The sequence below is a fragment of the Balaenoptera acutorostrata genome, chromosome 15, assembly GCF_949987535.1.
Source record: "Balaenoptera acutorostrata chromosome 15, mBalAcu1.1, whole genome shotgun sequence".
NCBI classification, from domain to species: domain Eukaryota; kingdom Metazoa; phylum Chordata; class Mammalia; order Artiodactyla; family Balaenopteridae; genus Balaenoptera; species Balaenoptera acutorostrata.
This window is the reverse complement of record NC_080078.1, coordinates 449,775-471,621: the sequence shown is the minus strand read 5'-3', so window position 1 is coordinate 471,621 and position 21,847 is coordinate 449,775. Positions and strand designations below refer to the sequence as shown.

Below are 21,847 nucleotides of genomic sequence, written 5' to 3'. Positions count from 1 at the left end.
ACAGATCTGCTCGTTCCTGGGCTGATCGTTTGGTTAAAACCTAGAACATCAGGTCAAAGGAATCAATCACCCAGAGACAATAAGTACTGCCCCACGACGGTGGATGGTCCTGCAGCCTCCCAGACGAGACGCCATTCCGAACGGCTGGGCGCTCGGCCGCAGCTCCTGGGGTGTGGCATGGAGCGGCCGCCCAGGCGCTCCCCAGGACACGTGCCAGGCCACCCCCGCCCCACCTGAGGGGCACGGCACCCCCGCTGCGTGCACAGGGCCCTCCTGTGCAAGACCGAGCCCTCCCCAAGCAAACCAGACACAAGGGCCGGGAGAGGAGGCGCGGCAGGGCCTGTGCTTTATTGGGGTCATCTCAAGGTACACGGCGGCCCGGCTGGCACGGCCGCGGCAGCCCCAGAACACCCAACGTGCGGCCCCTCGGCCTCGGCCAGAGCCAGGGGGCCCGGGTCTGAACCCGCATCGGGAGCCGCACCCGCCGCGGTCCAGGCCGAGTCCGTGCAGGTCCGCGGGTGTCAGTCGAGCTCGATGGGGCTGCTGTCGTCCTGACTGTCCTCGCCCTCCTGCTCCGAGGAGCCCATGAGGCTGCTCAGAAGGTTCCCTGGAAGGAGGCGCGCGGCGCTGTCAGGGCCACGGCCGCCCCTCGCCCGCCGCCCGGCCCCCGGCCGCCCCCTCCTCCCGTGGCGCCGTGACTGGGGCCTGGCAAGGCAACAGCAGCCCAACCCCGGCGCCCCATCCGGGGGTCTCGCCACAGAAACGTGTCTGCTGCGCCCGGAGACACAGGGATTCTGCTGGGGCCGCGAGGGGAGAAGACCCAGGTGCCCGTCGAGGGGACACTGCACGGCCGCCAGGACGGGCCCAGGAGGATCACGGGTGGCCGAGCGGCAGGTAACTCGCTCACATGTTAACTCTCAAGTGACCCAGAAGTCAGATGTTACAGTTCCGAAGGCTACACATAACAACGTTAACTGCTGTGGGCCTTGTCAAGATGGACACTCCTTTTTACCGAATTTTTATCCAAAGAACTATCATGTCGATAGAAAAGCAAAGTTTAAAAAGTGCCCTAAACCAACTCGCAAAGGGGAACAACAAACAAAGGGCAAGCAGTCCCTCAGGGTAAAACCCTCCTCGCGCTGCAGTGAACTCGGCCCAGTCACTGCACCTGGCGCCGCTGCGGTTGGAAGTTCTGTGGGGAAACGCAGAGAGTCAGATGGGAACGCAGTAGCTGACAGTCACGGCAGCCCGAGACTGAACATGCTAAAATGTCACCACGACTGTGGACGGACAGGCGCTGCAGATGCCCGAGGTGTGGGCAGGAAAGGACACAGCCACCGAGACGAGTGGCCGTGACACGAGAGCCTGGAGAAGGGAAGTGGCCCCCCACACCTTCCACTAAAACTCCAGACAGACCCCGTTTACAGGTAAAAAGTCCAACTTGCATTTAAGGGGAAACAGCTTTTAAAATAATCTGGGAGACAGGAAGACCTTTGCACGGAGCACAGTTTGACGATGGCCACGGAAACGACAAACGCTCACTCCACCCCCCCCCCCCACACACAGAGAGCCCCATGAGGCAGGGCCACAAGCAACAGCACAGCGGAGCAGCGTGACCAAGCGCCGAGGGGCTGCCCCGCCCCCCCCGGTCCTGCCACTGCAGGCCGTCTGATGTCTGCAAAGTTCCCACCGGGAGGAAGCTAAGGAAACCTAGCACTGCCTGGCCTGCAAGTCACCATGGGACAGCGGCAGGGCTGGGTACGAGCCTGCCATCTGGACTCTGTGAGACAAGCTTTACCTATTCAAAAATAAAACTTAGAACACTAAGGAGGGCAATACCCACTTTTAAGTGCAGGACTACACTGGTCCCCACCCTGCTGGAGGGCAGGAGGCCGATTAGGACTCAAGTGGTCTCGGAGCCCCAAGGCTGCATCAGAAGAACGGGCAGGACACGGGGAGGTGGCCTGGCCCTGAGAGGCAGGGCCAGCGATCTGGCCACCAGCACCTACCAAGACTGAAGCACAAAGAAATACATACTCTGAATAGACTCTAATGAGTAAGGAGACTGTGTAATCTCTCCCAACAAAGAAAAACCCTGAACCTCACGGCTTCACTGGGGAAGCTACTGAATTAGTACCACCCATCCTTCCAATACCAAACCCAGACAAGACACTATGAGGAAAGAAAACTACAGACCAATATCCCTTATGAACACTGATGCAAAAATCCTCAACAAAATACTAGCAAACCAAATTCAGCAGCATAGTGAAAGAATCAGACACCAAGACCAAGTGGGATCTGTTCCTGGAATGCAAAGATGGCTCAACATGCGAAAATCAATCAACATGATACACCACAATAGAGTGAAAGAAAAAAAAACCAATGATCATCTCAAATTATGCACAAAATGCATTTGACAAATTCAACACTCTTTCATAAAAACACTCACCAAGAAAGAACATAAGGAAACCCTCTCATATTATGATGTAATACAAGGCATATATGAAAAACCCACAGCAGACGTCACACTCAACGGCGACAGATTCAAAGCTCTTCCTCTGAGATCAGGAACAAGGCAAGGATGCTGCTCCCACCACTTCTGTTCAACATGGTACAGGTGACCCCTGAACAACACGGGTTTGCACCGTACGGGCCCACGTATCGTGCATGCTTTTCTATATGCATACTAAAGTACTACCTGGTCCGCAGTTGGTTGAATCCACAGATACGATGGGCCAACTGTAAGTTAATACACCAATTTTCAACCGTGCAGGGGATCAGCACCCCTAACCTCCACGTTGTTCAAGGGTCAACTGAACCTCAAGTTCTAGCCAGAGCAATTAGGCAAGAAAAAGAAATAAAAGAATTCCAAGTTGAAAAAAAGTAGTAAAATTATCTGCTTGCAAGTGATATGATTTTACTTGTAAAAATTTTTGAAGAGTCTACAAAATAACTTATTTACAGAAACAATTCCATTTACAATAGCATCAAAAAGAATAAAATATTAGTAATTAGCTTAACCAAAGAGGTGAAAAATTGTACAATCAAAACTATAAAAAATTCCTGAAAGAAATTAAAGACGTAAATAAATGCAAACATCCCATGTTCCTAGACTAAAAGACTTAATATTGTTAAAATGTCATACTACCCAAAGCAATCTACAGATTGAATGAAATCTCAAATCCCCAAAACATTTTTTTGCAGAAATAGAAAAACCCATCCTAAAATTCATATGGAATCTCAGGGGACTCAAATAGCCAAAACAATCTTGAAAAAGAACAAAGGTGGAAGTCTCACACTTTCTCATTTCAAAATTTACTACAAAGCTAGAGTCATCACAAGAGTGTGGTCCTGGCATAGAGACAGATATCGACCAATGGAATACAGAACCCAGAAATGAATCCTCGCATATATGGTCAAATGATTTTTGACAAGGGTTCTGTGCCCACTTGATGGGGAAAGGACAGTCTTTTCAACAACTGGTGCTGGGAAAACTGGAAATCCACATGCCAAAGAATGAAGCTGGACCCTTATATAAGTAAAACACCACATAAAAAATCCACCTCAAAATGGATCAAGGACCTAAATGGAAGACCTAAAATAATAAAACTCTTAGAAGAAACCACAGGGCAAAAGCTTTGTGACACTGGATTTGGAAATGACACCAAAGGCAGAAGCAACAAAAGGAAAATAGACAAATTAGACTTCATGAAAAGTAAAATATTTTGTGCATCAAAAGATACTCCAGGGAGTAAAAAGGCAACAAGGGAGGGAAGGATGAACAGGTGGAACACAGAGAATTTTTCAGGGCACCACAACGACTCTGCACAATACTGTAATGGCGGATACACGTCCTCACACCTTTGTCCAAACCCACAGAATGTAAACACCAAAAACGAACCCTAATTAATGTATCAATGCATTGGACTTTGGGTGATAATGACACGTCAATGCAGGTTCACCCATGATAAATGTACCACCTGCTGGGGATGCTGATGATGGGGAGGCTGCACCTGTGGCGGGGAAGGGGCATTTATGCAAAATCTCTGTACCGTCCTCTGAATTTTGCTGTGAATCTATAACTGCTTTAAAAAAATAAAGTCTTAAAAAAAAAATAAAAAAGGCAACCCACAGAATGGGAGAAAATATTTGCAAATCATATATCTGGGAGGGACTTAATACCCAGTGTAGAGAACTTGTAAAACAACCAACATGATTCAAAAATAAGCAAATGACACGAACAGGCATACACACAAATGGCCAATAAGCACGCGAAAGATACGCAAAGTGCTTAGTCACTAGGGAAATGCAAATCAGGACAATCAAAACAGAGACACCACCTCAGACCCATTAATAAGATGACTACTGTCAAAAAGACCAGAAAACAGCAACTGTTGACAAAAATGTGGAGGAACTGGGACCCCTGTGCCCTGCTGTGGGAGCAGCTGCTGTGGGAAAACAGTGTGGCATTTCCTCAAAAAATTAAACAGATCCAACAATTCTGCTTCTGGGTGTCCCAGAAGAACTGGAAGCAAGACCTTAAGGAGATAACTTGCACACCCACATTCACAGCAGCCACAGGTGGAAGAACCCAGGTGTCCACTGAAGACGCAGTCTTATCCACACGATGGAACATGAATCAGCCTTAAAAAGGAAGGAAATCCTGGCACCTGCTACAACAGGGTTGAACCTGACAGTGACATTAGCCAGCACAGGAGGACACTGTGTGATGCCACTTATGTGAGGTCCCTGGAGGTTCACAGAGACAGAAAGTAGGGAGTGGGGACTGGGAGCCAGTGTTTAATGGGGGCAGAGTCTCAGTTTGGGAAGACGGAAAGTTCCGGAGATCCGCTGCACAACAGTGTGCATGTAGTTCACACAACTGTCCTGCGTACTTAAACACGGTTAAGGTGGGGAATTGCACGTAATGTGTATTTTACCACAAAAAAAAGAAATCTGGCTTCGATTCTGTGGCCAACGGAGAGGGACCCCAGGGGACGATTATTCACCGGGGCCCTACGAGCTCTGCTTGGGGAACACGCAGGGGGAAACAGCCAGGAGCCCGCAACCCTCCTGCTGGCACCGGGCCCCGCTCCAGGCCGCTGCCTGCTCCGCTCCCCCGGCCGGCACGCCGCGCTCTGGGCCTCACCCACAAGCCCCCACTGCGAGCCCCCGACCCACGGGCCCCTCACCTAGCAAGCCTCCGTAGGAAGACGTCTGCTTGGGCGGCACGCCGAAGAACAGCTGTCCTATCCTGTCGAGGTACTGGAAGAGGCACAGGCGTGGTCGCGGAGGGCGCTGAGCCCGAGGCTGCACGCGGACCCCGCGCAGTTTCTCTCCCCCTCCCCCTCCAGCGGCTGCCCGCAGTCGCCGGCTTCAGCCCGCCCCCCGCCGCTCACCTCGTTGTACATGGGGTCCCGCCGGAGGGACGGCTGGTACTGCTCACACAGCACCGTGAACACCGTCAGCTTCCCCCTGGAACAGGACAGAGCGCGGCATAGCCGATGCCCACGCAAGACCGAGGACGTGAACAGAAACCACACGCCTCTACACACCCACACCCACACGCACACGCACGCTCACCCACACATCTCTGCGTGCCTCTATGTACACGCCTACGCCCCTCCGCACAAGCACACGCCTCACCCACACGCCTCTACACACTCACACCCACACCCACACACGCTCACCCACACATCTCTGCGTGCCTCTATGTACACGTCTACGCCCCTCCGCACAAGCACGTGCACACGCCTCACCCACACGCCTCTACACACCCACACCCACACGCACACCCACGCTCACCCATCGACGGCCAGCAGCAGAAACCAGATGAAGTTGAGCAGGGGCTGCACGAAGGGAGGGCCGCTCTCGATGGACGGATGTTTCCGTGTGTACGTCGTGAACACCACTGACGCGCTGCTTTTGTTTTTTAAACAGAGAAACCTGGAAATAACATCCCAGTGAGTGGGCACACCTGACCGGAGGAGGAGGAAACAGGTTTCTACAAGCGCCTGCCCAGAGGGCCCTGTGCCCCCGTGCAACACCCCGAGGGCACCAGCCAGGCCCCTCGCGTGGACCAGCCACCCCAGGGAGTCCCAAGGTTTACGGCCAGGGAGAACTAACTTGAGAAGGTGACATGTTCAAGGTCAGCAGATCCAGGAGACAGCGGGGCGCCCTGAACCTGTCCCACACCTGTCTGCCCCTGCCCGCGAGAGCACGGTGGCCCAGAGGCTGCCCCGGCTCCTGTTTCCGCCCCGTGGAGGACGTGTCCACGGCCGGACTTTACTGTGGTGCACGCCCTCGACAAAGACGGATGGACGAGAAAGGGCTCACGCCAGAGGCAACACTGGCACCACATGCCAAACCCAGGGCCAGCGAGTTCTGGATTTTAAACAAGTTTCGTTTTCAAAGTCACAGATTCAGCAACAAGTGGTGACTTGTGGGAGCTCGGAAGCTCCCCGTCCACCCCAACTCATGGGACACACCCCATCCCAAGGCCCGGCCACCAGATCCAAGTGCTTTTCTGGGAGGGAGTAATCTCATCGACAAACACATGGTGGGACAAACACATGGTCCACTGGGAAGGGAGGTCAGGCCCCAGGTCACCAAACGTGAGCACCCCCACAGGGTGCTCACGCCTCTGGCGACGCTGCTGTGTTTCAAAATAAATTGTTGGAAGAAAACAAAAGAGGAGGAGGCCCAACTGGGACAGAGGGGCAGAGACACAGAGCTGAGGCGGGGAGCGGGCGGGCGATACCCCATCACCGCGTCTGGATGCACAAAACACCTGGGAAGGCAAACAGCCTCTGAACAAAGGCTGTGATGCACGCGTACTTCACATCCCAGGAGGCTGAAAGTTTGGTGAATGTATGTGCCCTAAAAAAAACAGTTGCACAACACTAACCAGCACCCCCAAACGTGATACATAATGGGGAAAACAGAAAACCAGTGGCAACAAAACGCTCATCTAAAGCACAGGAAGTACTTCTACCGCCAATGGAAACATCACAAGTCGGCCTAGGGCAGCTGAGGGGTACATCTGGGGTGCCCGGAGGTCAGCGGCAGGGTCACAATGGGCCGTGAGCTGCGTGTGGGACGCTGAGTGACTGACTGCAGGCCTGTCCTCATGCGAGGCTCAACCAGAGGCCAGCCCTGGACCCCAGGAGGCCACGGACGCAAGGGCCGGACAGCAAGCGGGTACCTACTGGAGGACAGCCTGGGCCACGAACATGTCCACCTCGCTGCGGAAGCCCCGGGCCGTGGAGTACTCCACCAGCATGTCGGCGCAGCCCTCGCCGTCGCTGGAGTGCAGGAAGTGGTACCGGGACTCGCAGTAGTTCTGTTCTGTGGAGGCAGGCAAGGAGGCCGCTGTGAGTGCCCCCTCCTCCCCCCGCCCCGCAGGCAGGGAGGACGGCGGTCCCACGTCATCGCCGCACTGACGTCCACCCGGGCTGTGTCCCCACTCGAGTCGGGGTCACCTGGGAGCCGGTCAGGAAGGCGGCGTCCCGCCAGTGGGGCGTGTGTGCACAGCGGAGCCCGGCGGCCCTCTGGGCCCCGAGTCCGCCGTTCTGACAAGGAGCCAGGACAGCGCTGGACGCCGGCTCTCCAGGCACGGTGCTTCCTCTGATGCTCCGCTGTTGGGAGCCTTTGACTCTAAACCGGCTACTGAGCTCTACGTGGGTTCTAACGGTCTGTTTTCTTAAAAAGCGACCAAACTCCCAACCTCCCCAGTTTCACCTGGACACACACACCCCCTCCTCCCCCGTGGATCCACCTTCCACGCCGATGGCTCTCGCCCAGAGCGACTCGACCCCTCCTCCAGACACAGGGAAAGGTCTGGAGCCGGTGTCAGCCGTCACAGCTGGGGGGCTTCTGGCACCTAGTTGGGGAGCCCAGGGATGACGCCCGGAGTCAGCGGTGCTAAGGCAGAGACCCAGCTCCAGGGCAGCCCCCCAGTTCCCACTCACACGCCGCACTGGCTCCCGCTCCTTCAGGACAGAGAGCACGCCTGCCGGGCTAGGCCTTCTCCCACCTTCCACCAGCACTCTCCTCCCGCCTGGGCACCCCCAGATCACCGCTGCCCCCCAGCATAGGCTCCCAGCGCTGCAGGGCGACCTCGGGGAAGAGCCCGCTCTGCGTGGCTGCGTTTTGTTGGTCTCCTCTCCCTCCAACCCCAAGAGCGACCTTTTGGTTTTAGAGCCTCCACATGAGAAGAGAAATCCGGCAGGTCACCAGGCACCCTCAAGCCCCGGAGAGGCGCCCGCGCGAGACCCCAGCGGAGCGGGGACACCGAGGGCAGGCAGGTCTCCCACGGCGCCCTGCACAGCATGGCGGGCCCCGGGCCACACCCCACGCCTGCCCGGAGGCCACCCACCGCCGGGGCCCTGCAGACACCCCTCAGCACGGCCTCCCACGGCGCGGGGGCCCGCTGGCCTCACTCGCCATCTGTGCCTGACGCGACCCCTTAAGATGCTTGGGTCTTGAGGTTCAAACATTCAATGTTAAATATACGAGAGCTTAACAGCGCTCAACCCCAGCGCGGCCTCTGAGCAGGCGCCACACGCCCTGCTTCACGCCAGGCGCCCGTCCCGCTAACATGGGTCCCGCGGACACGGGCCCCCTCCAGCTCTGCCTGGCACCCTGGCACACAGGCCGCGTGAGGCGGGTGTGAATCGAGGTACTGATGCTGCAGGCGGCCCGCCCGGCCGACGAGGCAGTGCGGAGGGCGGCTGTTGGCTGAACGGATCCGCCGACAGAGCCCCAGCACGAGCGTCCAGAGGTCTAGACGACGGAGCATCTAGACCTTCCAAATTCCCACAGCCCCAGACACGCGCGGTCCCAAGGCACCTGCCCAAGGTCGCCGTCCCTCCGCCTGCCCCAGCCCAGGTGACGCCCGTGAGGACGAGGCACAGAGCCGACCTGGCCGGCGGGGCCCAGACCCCTTGGCCACCACGCGGCTGAGCTGCACGCACGGCCGCCACGCGAGGCCCCAGGCGGCACAGCTCCCTCACACCCGCCCAGGAGCGACTCAGGCCGCTCCCCTTCCTATGCCTGAGCCCGGGACACGACCCCCTCGCGTGGATCGAGCAGACCCCGCAAACGCTCACTAAGAGGACATGAGAAGTGCTGGCAGAGCGCCGGCGGGGGAAGGACGTCCTGGAAGGAGGCCCCAGCGCGGGGGAGCAGGTGGCCCGCGGGGGACCGGAAGCTCCAGACAAGAGAACACGCCGCCCACCCGAGTGCAGCAGGTGTTCACACTCAGCCAGACGCGGAGGCCGTGAGACTCAGAGGGCCGCCACCCCCCAACCCCCGTCAGCAGCGCAGATGATTTTAATTGATCCGAACAGACCCCGCCAGCAGCGGCCCCGAGAGCATCAGGAGGGCCGCCTGTTCCCTGGCCCACCTGCCCGCAGGAGCCCCTGCCCAGCCACGGGCCCACGGCCTACCTTTCCACAGGGTGAGGGCCAGCAGCTGGTGGAGCCGGGGGTGGCCCAGCTTCCCGGACCCCCCACTGGACCACTTCAGGGCTCGAGACACAAATGCCACTCGCTCCGGGGAGTTGGGATCCATCAGACTGAACAGCTTGGCCAGACTTTCTGCAAACGACAGGCACACAAGCCTGACCCAGAGGAACCCGTGGCTGCTTCTGATCTGTGTTGTGCGTCGCACAGAAGTTAATTAAAAACAACTGTTTCACGTTGAAAGAAAGCGGAGAAGCGGCAGGCACAGTGGTGGGGTCCTGGGGCCACCCCGACCGTCCTCACCGTGGTGCCTCCCCACAGCTGAGCCTGCGTCGGGGAGCAGAAGGGAGGGGGGCTGCCCCAGCGGGGATCTGCGCGCGCCTTTCCGGCCGGGCAGCTCGCAGAAGGGCTCGCCCAACGGGGCAGGGGCTCCAGACCACGTGGCACCCACCGCGTGCCAGGGAGGCTGGGTGCGTTGGGGGGGGGGCGGGGGAACGGTACGTGGTGTGGCAACGGCACGCGTGTCCACTCTGTCTCACCCAGCAGCTCATCGACCACCTCGGCCTCCGCCTTCTCCAGCGACTCCAGGACCAGCATGGACAAATCAGCCGCACTGTTTTGCTATAAAACGTACAAAAGGACTGTCAGTGGGAAGCGAGGCTCTGGCCCGTTTTCAGAAGACGGTGAGGCTGGGCAGTGGCTCTGGTTTCCAGTTAGAAACCGGCGACCGACTGCACTTAAGAGATGGTTCTGAGCACCAAGGCCACTAGCCCTCAGGTCCCACACTGGTGCTGGGACACGGGGACGCTCGGCCCAGGCTCCCCACCAGGCCTCTCCCTGGACGCCCCATGCCAACCCTGGCCCCGGGCAGACGGCTCACCTGGCCGTGGCTGAAGAACAGCAGGGCTCCTGAGCACATGAGCTCGCGGGCCTCGGCGTGCTTGCTCTGGGCCATGTACCTGCACGGAGAGAAGGGCAGGGCCGGCCAGGTCCGGGATCTCACAGGCCGCCGAAGCACGGCCACCCAGACTCACAGGGGTGGTTTCGGAGATCAGATCCCAAAGATTCGGCACCCGAGTAGGAAGCGAGCACCCGCCCCACATACTCCTCCGCTGAGAACAGAGCGGAGCTGGGCTTCAGGTCCCGAGGGCTCCTCCCGGAGCTGCCCCCGACCCCCGTCTGTCAGGCTTGGCGCTGGCGCCCATGGCCCAGCCCGTCCGCCCACGAGGCGCCCCGGGGCAGCAGCAGCAACGTCTGATGACAGGGTGCCAGGCACTCTCTCCGCCCAAACGGGCCAGGAGCCGGAAGCAGAGCCTCCCTGCAGCTGGGCAGGGGTCTCAGCAGAGGGACCAGCGAGGGGCCGGGGGCCACTTCCAGCTTCAAGCACAGGCCTGGCTGTGGTGAGGGGCAGCGAGAACCGGGCGAGGGCCACGTGTTGGGGCCGAGGCCTGCCGGGCTGGCCCCTCCACCCCTACCACTTTCCACCTGGAACGTTTCTCACCAGGGACGGAAGCTGGGAAAAGCCGGCTTCCCGAACTGCAGACAGACGAGAGCCTGACAGGCAACTCGGCACACACGGGACAGGAAGGATGCTCCGTCCATGACAAGTGAGATGGACGTTCAGGGGGGGAAGGGCCAGGCCCGAGCTGAGCGCAGGACACCGAGCCCGCTGGCTGCACGTTCCTCTCAGGGAGGATCAGGAAGGAAACCCGCCCAGCCGGTCAGACCTGCGTCCCGGCCCAGACAAGCGGAGTCAGAGACGCCGCCCGCGCCGGAGACGGAGACGGAGATGGAGACGGAGACGGGGGAGCCCCGCTGCCCTCTGGCTCGCGGCCCAAGGCTCAGGCCGGGACCAACCACAGAAAAGGGCTTTTCTGCACCAGCCTCGTCCCGGTCAGCACCCGGGGCGGGGGGACCAGGAGGAGAATCCCGCACCCCGAGGAGCAGACCGGGGCACCTGTGGGTCGTGGGCACGGAACGGGGGCTTCTGGAAAAATGAGCCCTCGCGCCGCCACCGGCACAGACGTCCGGACGGTGGGCACGTCTCCTAAGGGACAGTCACGCAGCCCGGCTCGGCTCTGAGGACACGACAGGGCTCCGGACTCTCCTCCCCGAGGCACAGCAAGAGATGAATGCCTAGAAAGTTGGGGAGGGAGCAGAGCCCCGAGAGGCAGACAGACTGGACTCCTGGGGCGACGGCTCCGGCTCCGGCTCCGGCTCCGGCTCCCAGTGACCGTAGCCGCACAGCCCTGGGCAGCCCTGCCCCGCAGGAGGGGCCTGGAGCTGCCCGCCGCGGGTCCAGGAACGCTGGAAACCCTGCAGCAGTGACAGGCACCCTGAAAGCCCGACGTGCTCGCTGGGCACTGCAGAGCCCTGGGAAGGGCGGACGTGGCTTCCCGGTGCCCGAGCCGGAGGGGACGGGGTGCCACCGAGGCCTGGGGGCTCAGAGCACCGCCGCCCCTCCCCCACCGCAGCCCCCCCCCCCCGCGCTGCGTCCGTGCAATCGTTCATTTCCCTTTTTTTTTTAAAAGCAGAGCATAGACACAAGCGTTAACACTAACGACACAGACGCAGTGTCCACCTCACGCCCTCTCCCAGGCGCTCCATCCTACCCCCAGGTGGTTGAGAACACAGGTTTGAAGTTCCTCTTTCAAAATATTTCTTCATTTAAGACACAAAACAACCACAATCGACACTCATCTCAGGAAGGCCCCTAGGCAGCGAGGCCCCTTTCACAGTTAAATCCCGGCGGGGGCAGAGGCCCCTCCAGGCCACGGGCCACCCTACAGAGCAGTCGCCAAAGTACCAATAACCCATCAGGCCTGGAAAACGGACCCTCTCCCGTCCCGGCAGAGAGAAGGCTGAAGAGACAAGGGAGCGCCCACGGCACCCGCACCTTCGAGGAGACGGAGCTCGGCCTCTCTCAGAACCATTGGCTCCTGCCCCGGCTGCAGCACACACCCCCCCATAAGTCCAACCTCCCGGGCTGCCCAGTTCCTCCTCCCCCTCCTCAAACTGCTGGGGGACACAGTGTAAGTGAATTAAAATAGCATACACTGGTGAACTCATCCCACAGGTGAATGGGTAAACTGTAGGCCACCCATACAATGGAACACCACTCAACAATAAAAATTAACTAATGGTACACATAAAGGTGAATCGTGAGATGATCATGCTGAGGGAATTCAAAAAGCCAAATAAAAAAAGAACATACTATACAACTCTACTTACATAAAATTCCAGAAAATGCAAACCCATCTACCATGACAGAGAGATCAGTGGGTGCCTGGGGGCAAGCAGTGAAAAATTCACTGTAAAGGCAGATGAGAAAGCTTTCGGGGATGATGGGTATTTTCAGTACCTTGATTGGTGATAATTTCTTGGGTGTGTACATATGTCAAAACCTATAAAGTTTTACATTTTATATAAACACTTAAAAGCACTTATTTATAGAAAGACATAAAAAGAGCAAAGCTGACTTCTCAGGGCCCCCGTGCAGAGCTCTAAACCAGGGCTGCAATCGCAGGTCCGAACGTGGACGGTACCCAGCAGAGACAGGGACAACTCCAGGCCTTTTCAGCTGGGCCCCCGGACGGCCACAACTGCTACCGCGCCTGAGTCCACCGCATCCCCCACGGAGGCCCACCGGAGACCACTTATTTCTCAGGAGCTCTGAAGAGGTGTAGGAACCCCTAAAAGATCAAAGAGGAAGCCAAGGCTCAGAGAAGAGATTCAACAAGTTGTCCTGGATCACAGGTCACAGAGCAGAGGGAGAATGCGAACCCAGGTCAAGGCCGGGCTGGTGGACAGCCTGCATCTGCCCCCACGTCAGCACAAAGCACACTCTGGGCACAGGGACTGGCCTCTTCAAAGCTAATCAACAATCACGTTCCTGGTACAGCAGCAACTGCAGAACTGGCTCAAAACAAGGAACGCCGTGTTTATCTTTGGGAAGATCCAGTTTTGCTGACTAGTCACTGGGGCAAATACTTATATAAAAGTCCCCAAGAAAAGCAAGCACCAGGACAAATCTTGAGCGCTACGAAAGCTCCCCATCACACAGATCTGACTGGCTAAGCCGCCAGGCCGAACGCTCGACGTTACAGACCTTAAAGCCTACTCACATCTTTAGCTCATCCCGTGAAGAACAACCAACTCACCCCTACCTGGTCCTCTGGCGACAGAGCTCAAACTCGGTCTGGGACACGAAGCGTTACGTCTAAACCCAACTACAACCAAAGCAGAAAGTACTGCCAGAGTTCCCAGACTATTGATTCAACTTACTATTTAAAGAAAAAATTTAAATCTAGGCCTAAATGGTGTAACGCAGGCATGACTGCCTTTAGATATCATAGCAAAATATTTGCTGTTCTGCAGCAGTTTAGAACGAAAAAGCATTCCACAGAACAGATTAAATTCTCTAAAACTATCTTTAAATGCTAACGAATGTCTCAAGTGCTTTCTGGCAAGAAACCTGAAGGCTAACAGAACGTGTGTAATATACAGGAATGCCTTACACATGTAAGAACAACTAAAAAACTATAGCAGTAGCTGCATGACAGCAGAAACGGTGTGACACACTGCAGTGCAAAAGAAAACTGAGCTAGGTTTAAGAAAACCTAAATTCCTAAGACCACACTAAAAAAAGACATTTTATTTAATCCAATATATTCAAGCATCACTTCAACGTGCGCTCAAGAGTTGAAGGTTCCTAACTAATTACCTGACATTTTCTCTGCTTTAAGTCTTTGAAGGCCGTGTTTTTACCCTCACCGCCCAGGCCGTTAGGGACTCGCATTTCAGAAGCTCAACTGCCGCACGTGGCCAGCGGGCAGCGCAGGTACAACAAAAATACCAGCTTTATGGGAACAGCTGGCTTAGTAACAAGACACTCGAGTGAGCAAGGGCTACAGAACAAGACGAGAAATATGTTTACAGCCTCGCGACGGGACTCCCAGAGGCAGGAAAACCGTGGAACTCGGAGCTGGGGCTTCAAACCCAAAGGCGCTCGGGTCGGGGCGGGGGAGGGGGAGGGTGGTCTGGGCCGGGGACTGGGGTCCGGAGTCTGCGTCCGGGGTTCGGGTCTGGGTCCGGAGTCTGGGGTCTCGGCCAGGGCTTTGGGTCTGGGTCCGGAGTCTGGGGCGGGTCAGGGGTCTGGGGCGGGATCCGGAGTCTGGGCCGGGTGTGGGGTCTTGATCAGGGGTCTGCGTTGGGTCTGGGGTCTCGACCAGGGGTTTGGCTCGGAGTCCAGAATCTAGGCCGGGTCTGGGGTCTCGGTCTGCGTCGGCTTCCAGAGTCCGGGCTGGGTCTGGGGTCTCGGTCTGCGTCTGAGTCCAGAGTCTGGGCGGAGTCTGGGGTCTCGGTCACGGTTCTGGGTCGGGGTCCCGAATCTCGCTCCCGGGCCGCAGCCCTCCCCCGGCCACCGCACGGCCCTTGCTCCCACCGCCCAGGCGACGGGCAGCGGCGCGGGCCAATGGTGGCGCGGGGCGGCGCGGCGCGGCCAATGGGAGGCGGCCGGGCGGAAAGCCCTAGAAGGCGGCGGCCGCGGCGCAGTGGCTACCTGAAGAAGAGGGTCCGGTACATCTGGTGCGCCTCATAATAGTCGCCCTTCTCGACGCTGGCACGCAGCTTGCCCTCCACGCGCTGGACGCCGCCGCGGTTGCGGGCGCCGTTCCGGGCGCTCTCCTCGGCCATCGCCGCCGCCATTGGGCCGGCGCTCCGCGCAGGGCTGACGCTGTCGCAGGCGCGGTCGGCGGCACCTCTCGGCTTCCGTCCCGGCGGCCGCCCGAAGCCCTCTACGGTGGCTCACGAGGAGCCGCGGGCGGTGCGCGGGCGTCCACGTGACCGCGGGGCGGGCCTGCGCAGCCTGGGGAGGGCGGGCACACGACCAAAGGGAGGGGCTCCGGAGAGTGACAGCGCGGCCTGCAGACGACGACCGCGGGGGCGCGGCTGAGGGCGGCACGTGACCCCGCGGGGCGGAGCTGACGCTACAATGGCGGGCAGGCGGCGGGGAGAATGCAGCTCTGGCGCGGGGAGGGTGGTCTTTGCTGTAACTGAGGCCGCTGAGGTATTTAGACTTTTTACAATAAATACTTTCCGGGTATGCCGGCGGCTCGGGGTCCCGGGGCAGCTTTCCCACTCGGGCGCTCGGGATCAGCGCTCGCCCCGACGCCCAAGACCCAAACACGCCGCTCTTCTCTCGTAAGTGGCTCGTGTGGAAGCGCGGAGACACGCCCGCGAGCGGGGCGCGCACGGCGGGGACGCACGCGGCTCCGAGTCCGGAGGCCCGACAACGCGGGCCGGACGCACTCCCGGCCCAGAGGGGTCCTGGGAGGGGCCGCTCCACGCGCTGTGTTCCCCTCCCCGCCCGGGGCAGAGACAAAGCAGGTACAGAAAGGAACACACTGTTTATTGTTCATCTGAAATATCACATGCATTTTTTTAAAAATTAAAACTCTTTATTTAAACGTTTCGATAGCATCTTACCAATTTGGTGGCAGCGAAAGAAGCTCTACCAATGACAAATATTTTGAAAAGCATTTACAAAAATACATTGCACAAAGTCCTATCTCTCATCTTTAAAAATAAATTAATATTCAAAATATTTCCACCCCATCTCCCAAATTTAGTTTTATATAGGAAATTTTGATTTATATATGTATCCTTTAATATATGAAACATCTGTATACGTTTTACCCAACTTAACTGCATAGGCATTAGTTTCAATTCTAACAAGAGTGAAAAAAATGCTAGTTTATGTAGTTTTTGTATATCTGAGGACTGTTGTGCAATATACATAAAACTCTTCAGAAAACCAGTCAGCACCATCATTTTATCTTTTTCTGAAAATACAACATTTATGGTACACCAAAAGACTGTCTTAACCCAATAAAACTTAAATAATTTTTAAGGTAAAACATCTGTAACACTTTAAGTGCCTTGCAGATATCTCATTTATAAAGTCTGCTCAGTAAAATAGTCTAAATATTAAATACTAATTATAACCAAAGCAAGTCTCACAGGAATTGAGAGAGAATGGCCAACAGCTGTAATAAAAGGCAAATCCCAACCAGAGCCAGTACAAAGTGCTGCTGTAAGAAAACCTAATCACCAAATGTCCTGGTTTCATGAATTTGCCACAATCACGGACAATCTCCTTTAATAACCATCAGTGGAATAAAAGCATAAGCCTCTGAAAGACTTAAAGCATGTTAGTGTTTGCTTTTCCAGAAAAATTCAAAACAAAACCTGAACATATGCAAAAGATTGGATTTCTTGGTTCCTATTCATAGTGTGAAGTAAAACTGCAGGGAAAATCCGATGGGATGAGCCCAGTGGAGACCTGAGAACTCTATTTACATGTCTGTGTAGATCCAGACCATCCCCTTTCGAAGCAGACCCACTTCAACCTGCAAAGGGAAACTCTCCAGGGTTCCTGAACAGATGTTCACACGCCAAGACCTGACAGAAAATCGTTCTCAGAATTGGGAGCAAACTAGGCAGGAGAACCCGTTTTCATTACTTCCCCACCTAGTGACTTGAAAGAACTACTGGTGCCGAATAGAGGAGAATCTCACCCTAAAGAAAGGGAGTTCAGAACTCTGAACTTTGGTGACACTGTTCTTCCCTGAAAGAAACGTGTGCTGGGTTGAACACGTATCTGCCCCAGAAGGTCCTTTAAAAGGGCCAGTGAAGGCCGCTGTCAAGGCTTCAAAAACACTCCAAACCTTTTAACTTCCTTTGCTTTGTTCCTGATGTCAAGCAAATACAAAGAGTTTTATGTTCAAAAACAAATCCCCCAGGCCAAAAGTAAGTGTCTTTGTGAACCATACATTCAAATGAATTTCCACAGAGACCACCTGTAGCTAGCGGGTCTCTGAGCCCAAGCAGTCAACATGCAGTGTTTCCTGTGGACAGAACAGCAAGCTGGGCGTCAGCATTTATCGCTGCCACGCCCAAGTCCTGCTGGCAGTCAGTGCGTTTATTTCAGGGGGTGACATTATCCTGCTCTCTGTATGCCCGCGTCCAGGAAGGATTCCAGTGTTCCAGGCTGTCCGAGTATATATACAAAATGTACAAGAACCGTGAGTCGTCTCTTTACTTGATAGGCTCTCCATGAACTCTGAACCGGTAAAGACATGTGTATTCGGGATGGCCCCAGTTAGAAAAAATCCGAAGTTCCACTATTTGGAAAGCTCTTTCTGGTCTTTTCTGCAATTGAGGAGGGGGGAAAAAAAAAAATCACACTTATTTCATATTACTACCACCAAGCCCAATCACTTCCCCAGGTAAGAGATTTGAGATTAAACAGCCAAGTTGGAGATTAAGCTTTTAACGTGAACTACATCATCTATCACAGGACACAAAGTTCAGGTGAAACTCTTGAGAACTCATCACCTGTGACACATTTATGCAGAACAAATTATATACTAAAAAGGCTCATTCAGGAACAAAAGCTAGGAAGCTCAGATCCACTTTCTCAGAAGTTGGCCCTCACACCCTGTGGGCACTTGTGTGAGTGTTGGCAAGTCCTGTGGACGCAGGCAGCAGTGAGGAGACCCAGGAGCCTGAAGCCTGTGTGAAGCGCAAGGATCCTTACCGGGGCAGGGAACATCTGCAGTGACTCCCCTTCTTGATCGTAGGTAAACTGTCCCAGGAGCTGCCCTTCTTCTTGATTCTCATTTTCTAATCCCTGAAACAAAACCATCTAGTCACCAAATAAAGGAAAAACGGTAGTGAGGTAACTGGGAGAGGGAAATTACTGTTCCATTAAAGTAAGGCCCTCTGTGTGCTGGGCATTTTATTAAGGGCTTCTCACAGATCACAAAGCCCGTGAGGCAGGCATTATTCCTCCCGTTATACAGATCAGGAAAACTGAAGCTGGGAGAGGGCAAGCTAACAGGTAGCAGAACACACTCAACACCCGCGTGGCCCACTGTCGCCCTCCATGCTCCCAGGCGAAACCCAGGGGCACGTGATGAGCCTGGGGAAAGGAGAGCAGGTCAGCAGAGTGTGGGGCCCCAAGGAGGTCACTCACACAGCCAAGAAGAGAGGACGGGCGCCGGGGGGCTGGGGGACAGGAGACAGTGTTTAACAGGGACAGAGTCTCAGTTTGGGAAGATGACAAGCATTCTGGAGATGGCAGTGGTGATGGCTGTACAACAGTGTGAATGTACTTGATGTCCCTGAACTGCATGCACACTTAAAAACGGTTAAGATGGTGAGTTTTATGTTCTGTGTATTTTCCCACAATAAAAAAGTAACCAGTAGGAAGTACAGGTGACTATTTTGAATGTTTCATAAAGGGAAAGGACTTTCTAGGTACGAAAATGCCATGGAAGAAATTACAGGTAATGAGCAGGTGTAACTAAACACAAAATTAAGACCGACAGTGGGAAGTATATCTGTAACAGAATAACACGATTAATATTTTTATATTAAAAAGCTCAAATATTCATAAGGAATCTAAGATACCGAAAGATAAATGAATAGAAACAAAACCAGAATCTACAAAAAAGGAAACATGCATGTGAAATACATAGAAACGTAGATTAAAATAAGATCTATCAAATTAGCAGAGATTTAGAAAAAAGAGGACTCAATTAGAAAGGGAACTACAAGATAAGGAACGCTTCTCATACTAACAATGCGTATGGTGCGATGAATCAAAGGCCCCCCTCGAACCCCTGAAACATAATGCCACCTGAGTGTCTAGCCTGAAGGATCACCAAAAAGCGAAGAGGCTTATCCTGAAACGTGGGGAGTTGAAATAGTCAACAACGGCGAACTGGGGGTGTGGACAAGGGCACCCTGTGCTGCTCTTTAAAGAAGCGTGTGAAGATCACTTCACACCCTGTGGGTGAGCGGGGCAAGGGGTCCAGCGTGGGTGACGGGGGGTGGTGCTCTAATGTATTCAGACGTCAGATGCTGCTGCTGTCTGTACACCTGAAACTGGTACAGTAAAGTTCACTGCCATGGACAAGTACTTAACGGTCAATTTGTTTCTTTAAGGCAGGAAGTGAAATTTTATGAATGGTATTGTGTCAACTGCACTTCTTTTTCGGCACACGAGATCTTAGTTCCCCAGCCAGGGATTGAACCCGTGCCCCCTGCAGTGGAAGCGCAGAGTCTTAACCACTGGATGGCCAGGGAAGTCCCTCAACTGCGCTTTTTAAGGGAAAATACCAGTGTTAATGGTGACTTCTGTAGGTGCTGGGATTCTGGATGTTCTTTTCCCAACGTCCTCATTCTGTTCTGTACATTCAGCCTCACGGTGTTGTCAGAACAGACTTTACGGCCGAGCAGATGAGAGGCCAGTCCTCCCACAGCCGGGTTGTTGTCGTCGCCCGGCACCCCATCCTCCCTCCCTGGGGAAGCCCTGGAACGTCTCCCTCCACGTTTATTGGCTACTCAGAGGTTAGCGGGCAGAGGGGAGGACAGCGACACCGGTACTATTCTCAAGTCCCCAGCCTTCGCAGGGCTCGTCTCCAGGAGGTTCCCAGACGGGCTGAGGAGGGGCCGCCCCGGGACCGGGCGCACTCACATAGACCGCGAAGTCCTTGGGGGCGCTGGTGATGTTCCCCGTGGGCGACAGAGTCTTTGGTATGTGCTCTAGGGTGAAGGTGGTCGGGTGGATCTTCATCGACAGCCTCACCACGAGGTACCCCTGGGAGCCTTTGAACGCCCAGCAGTTCCCTGGATAGATGTCAGGCTGGGGAAAAGGCAAACACTAAAACTCAATAGCTGAACAAGCTCTTAACCACTCGAAAAACAGGAGCAGTAAGAGAAAAAACTGGTTAATATTAGGGGCGGGGGGGAATATGGAATTTTTGCTGGTAAGAAATGGTCGTGAGCGAAATCAAAAGACGAAGTGAGGCAAGGCGTTTGTGACTTAATCCCAAAGGGCCACTGCGTGCAGCGTGAGGCGAGCGCTGAGTCAGCCAGAACCTTAAAGAGAAAGGGCGGCGCACACATCTCAAAGACACACAACTCTAGGCGGTCCTCAGACAGGAAAAGATGCTCCGCCCTGCAGAACAACAAGAAATTACGAACTTAAACGACGTGGTGCCACCCTGTCTCGTCTCACAGATTGCCAGTAACCCTGAACCCGAACAAAGTCCGCTGTGCACGCCGTGAGGACGCGCGCTCTTGCACACCGACCCCGTCGCCGGCGGAAGCAGAGCTGGGCAAGAGCGCGCATCGGCGTATGCGGCCGCCCTCTGACTGACTGCAGAGCCACCTCCGGCCGAGCGCGTGGGCACAGGCACAAGATGCAGAGGCGGCGCACACTCATCGTGAGGGCACTTTTAACAGCAACAGAGGAGCCACGAGCCCACGCCAGGGCTTGGTCAAGTCGGCAGAGCCGCGTGTCTTCAGAGGCCAGGACGACGGGGGCCCCCACTCCCCATTCATCCCGATGCCACGCGTGCGTCTCCTGCCCTGCCCCTCCAAACACGCCGCTGCCCACCTGCGTGAGGGGCTCGGGCCCTTGGCACAGCCCTCCCGCCCGCAGAGGCTGCCGGGCTCCTCTGCGCCCTCTCAGACAGGCCTGGACCTGGGCCGCGGCGGAGGGGCCGGCCCTGGACCCTCCGCAGACTCTGGCTTCCCGCGAGCAGCCCCTCACCTACGACTCACAGTCCCTCAGTCCCGGCTCTCCCGTCCAGGGTGCCGTGCGGTTCTCCCGAGAGGATGTTCCCAGCAGGCCCACCTCCACTTGCCCCTTCACATCCACCCAGCACCTAGGTACTGGCCGCTACCTAAGCTCCAGACCCAACCTGCAGCCCAGGGACAAGGCTGTGGGCCTGGGTGACCTGCTGCGGAACGTCGAGACTCCGGAGCCCTTCGAGCTCTGGGGCGGCCCTGCAGCTTGGGGCCAGGGGCGGCGGGGTCAGTCCAAGCAGCTCAGACGACAAAAGCCAAGCCGGGCAGCCCCCAAGGACAAGACTGCCACTAGGACGGGACTGGAGGACCCAAAACGTGAGGTCCACTGACCCTGACTTGATGCTCAACTCAACTCCCGACTCAGATCGGATTTGTGCTTTTTAAGTGAGAGGCGGCTACTGTGTGGATGGTTCACACAGAGGGAGTTATTGGAACTTCCTTCCAAAACTGTCATTAACGTAAGGCAGCTCGTTAGCGCCGAGGTCTGGTGAACGTCTCTGAGCGCTGGAGCTCTGTCCCTCAGTCCTGCGTGGGCACAGCCCGGGCGGTGAAGGCGCCCAGCGCCTCTGCAGACGGCACCGGAGGACAGGGCCCTACGGTCCCCTGAGCAGCCGTGGGTGCGACGTGCAGAGGGAGAGGGGCTCCTCCTGACGCCACCTGCGCGTCTCCACCCGTTCCACCTCCTGAAACACCGAGGAAGCGCAACACATGACCTCCTCGTG

General features: G+C 56.0%; 2 protein-coding genes across 10 annotated transcripts in view; both read right to left on the bottom strand.

Annotated features, from left to right (window-relative positions):
• Positions 1–322: 322 nt before the first annotated feature.
• Positions 323–15,273, bottom strand: GET4 (guided entry of tail-anchored proteins factor 4). Of its 2 annotated transcripts, none has more exons than XM_057528422.1 (9): positions 15,025–15,273; positions 10,345–10,423; positions 10,004–10,085; positions 9,450–9,599; positions 7,209–7,347; positions 5,806–5,946; positions 5,400–5,475; positions 5,193–5,265; positions 323–607 (listed from the first exon to the last, which is right to left on the bottom strand). In XM_057528422.1, the coding sequence occupies exons 1-9, from the start codon at positions 15,168–15,170 to the stop codon at positions 522–524; spliced, it is 972 nt and encodes a 323-aa protein (XP_057384405.1). In that variant the 5' UTR covers positions 15,171–15,273; the 3' UTR covers positions 323–521. The 2 variants fall into 2 exon arrangements, with proteins under 2 accessions (XP_057384405.1, XP_007174667.2); XM_007174605.3 differs by lacking the exon at positions 15,025–15,273 and adding an exon at positions 10,966–11,932.
• A 583-nt stretch (positions 15,274–15,856) lies between these two features.
• Positions 15,857–21,847, bottom strand: part of SUN1 (Sad1 and UNC84 domain containing 1) — a 53,178-nt gene continuing 47,187 nt past the window's right edge. For all 8 annotated transcript variants that reach the window (XM_007174603.2, XM_007174601.3, XM_007174599.2 and 5 more), the window contains 3 exons: positions 20,008–20,175; positions 18,064–18,156; positions 15,857–17,675 (listed from right to left, as the gene is read on the bottom strand). In XM_007174603.2, the coding sequence (XP_007174665.2) occupies positions 17,562–17,675; positions 18,064–18,156; positions 20,008–20,175 (375 nt within the window). In that variant the 3' untranslated portion in view covers positions 15,857–17,561. The remainder of the gene's footprint in view (positions 17,676–18,063; positions 18,157–20,007; positions 20,176–21,847) is intronic.

What these genes read in the sequence shown, in the direction of transcription:
- GET4 (XM_057528422.1), bottom strand. Translation starts at nt 15,170, where the DNA reads ATGGCGGCGGCGATGGCCGAGGAGAGCGCCCGGAACGGCGCCCGCAAC. An exon ending in TACCGGACCCTCTTCTTCAG is followed by an intron (nt 10,424 to 15,024) that starts GTAGCCACTGCG and finishes CTCTCCGTGCAG; the next exon opens with GTACATGGCCCAGAGCAAGC. An exon ending in GGTGGTCGATGAGCTGCTGG is followed by an intron (nt 9,600 to 10,003) that starts GTGAGACAGAGT and finishes TGTCGTTTGCAG; the next exon opens with AAAGTCTGGCCAAGCTGTTC.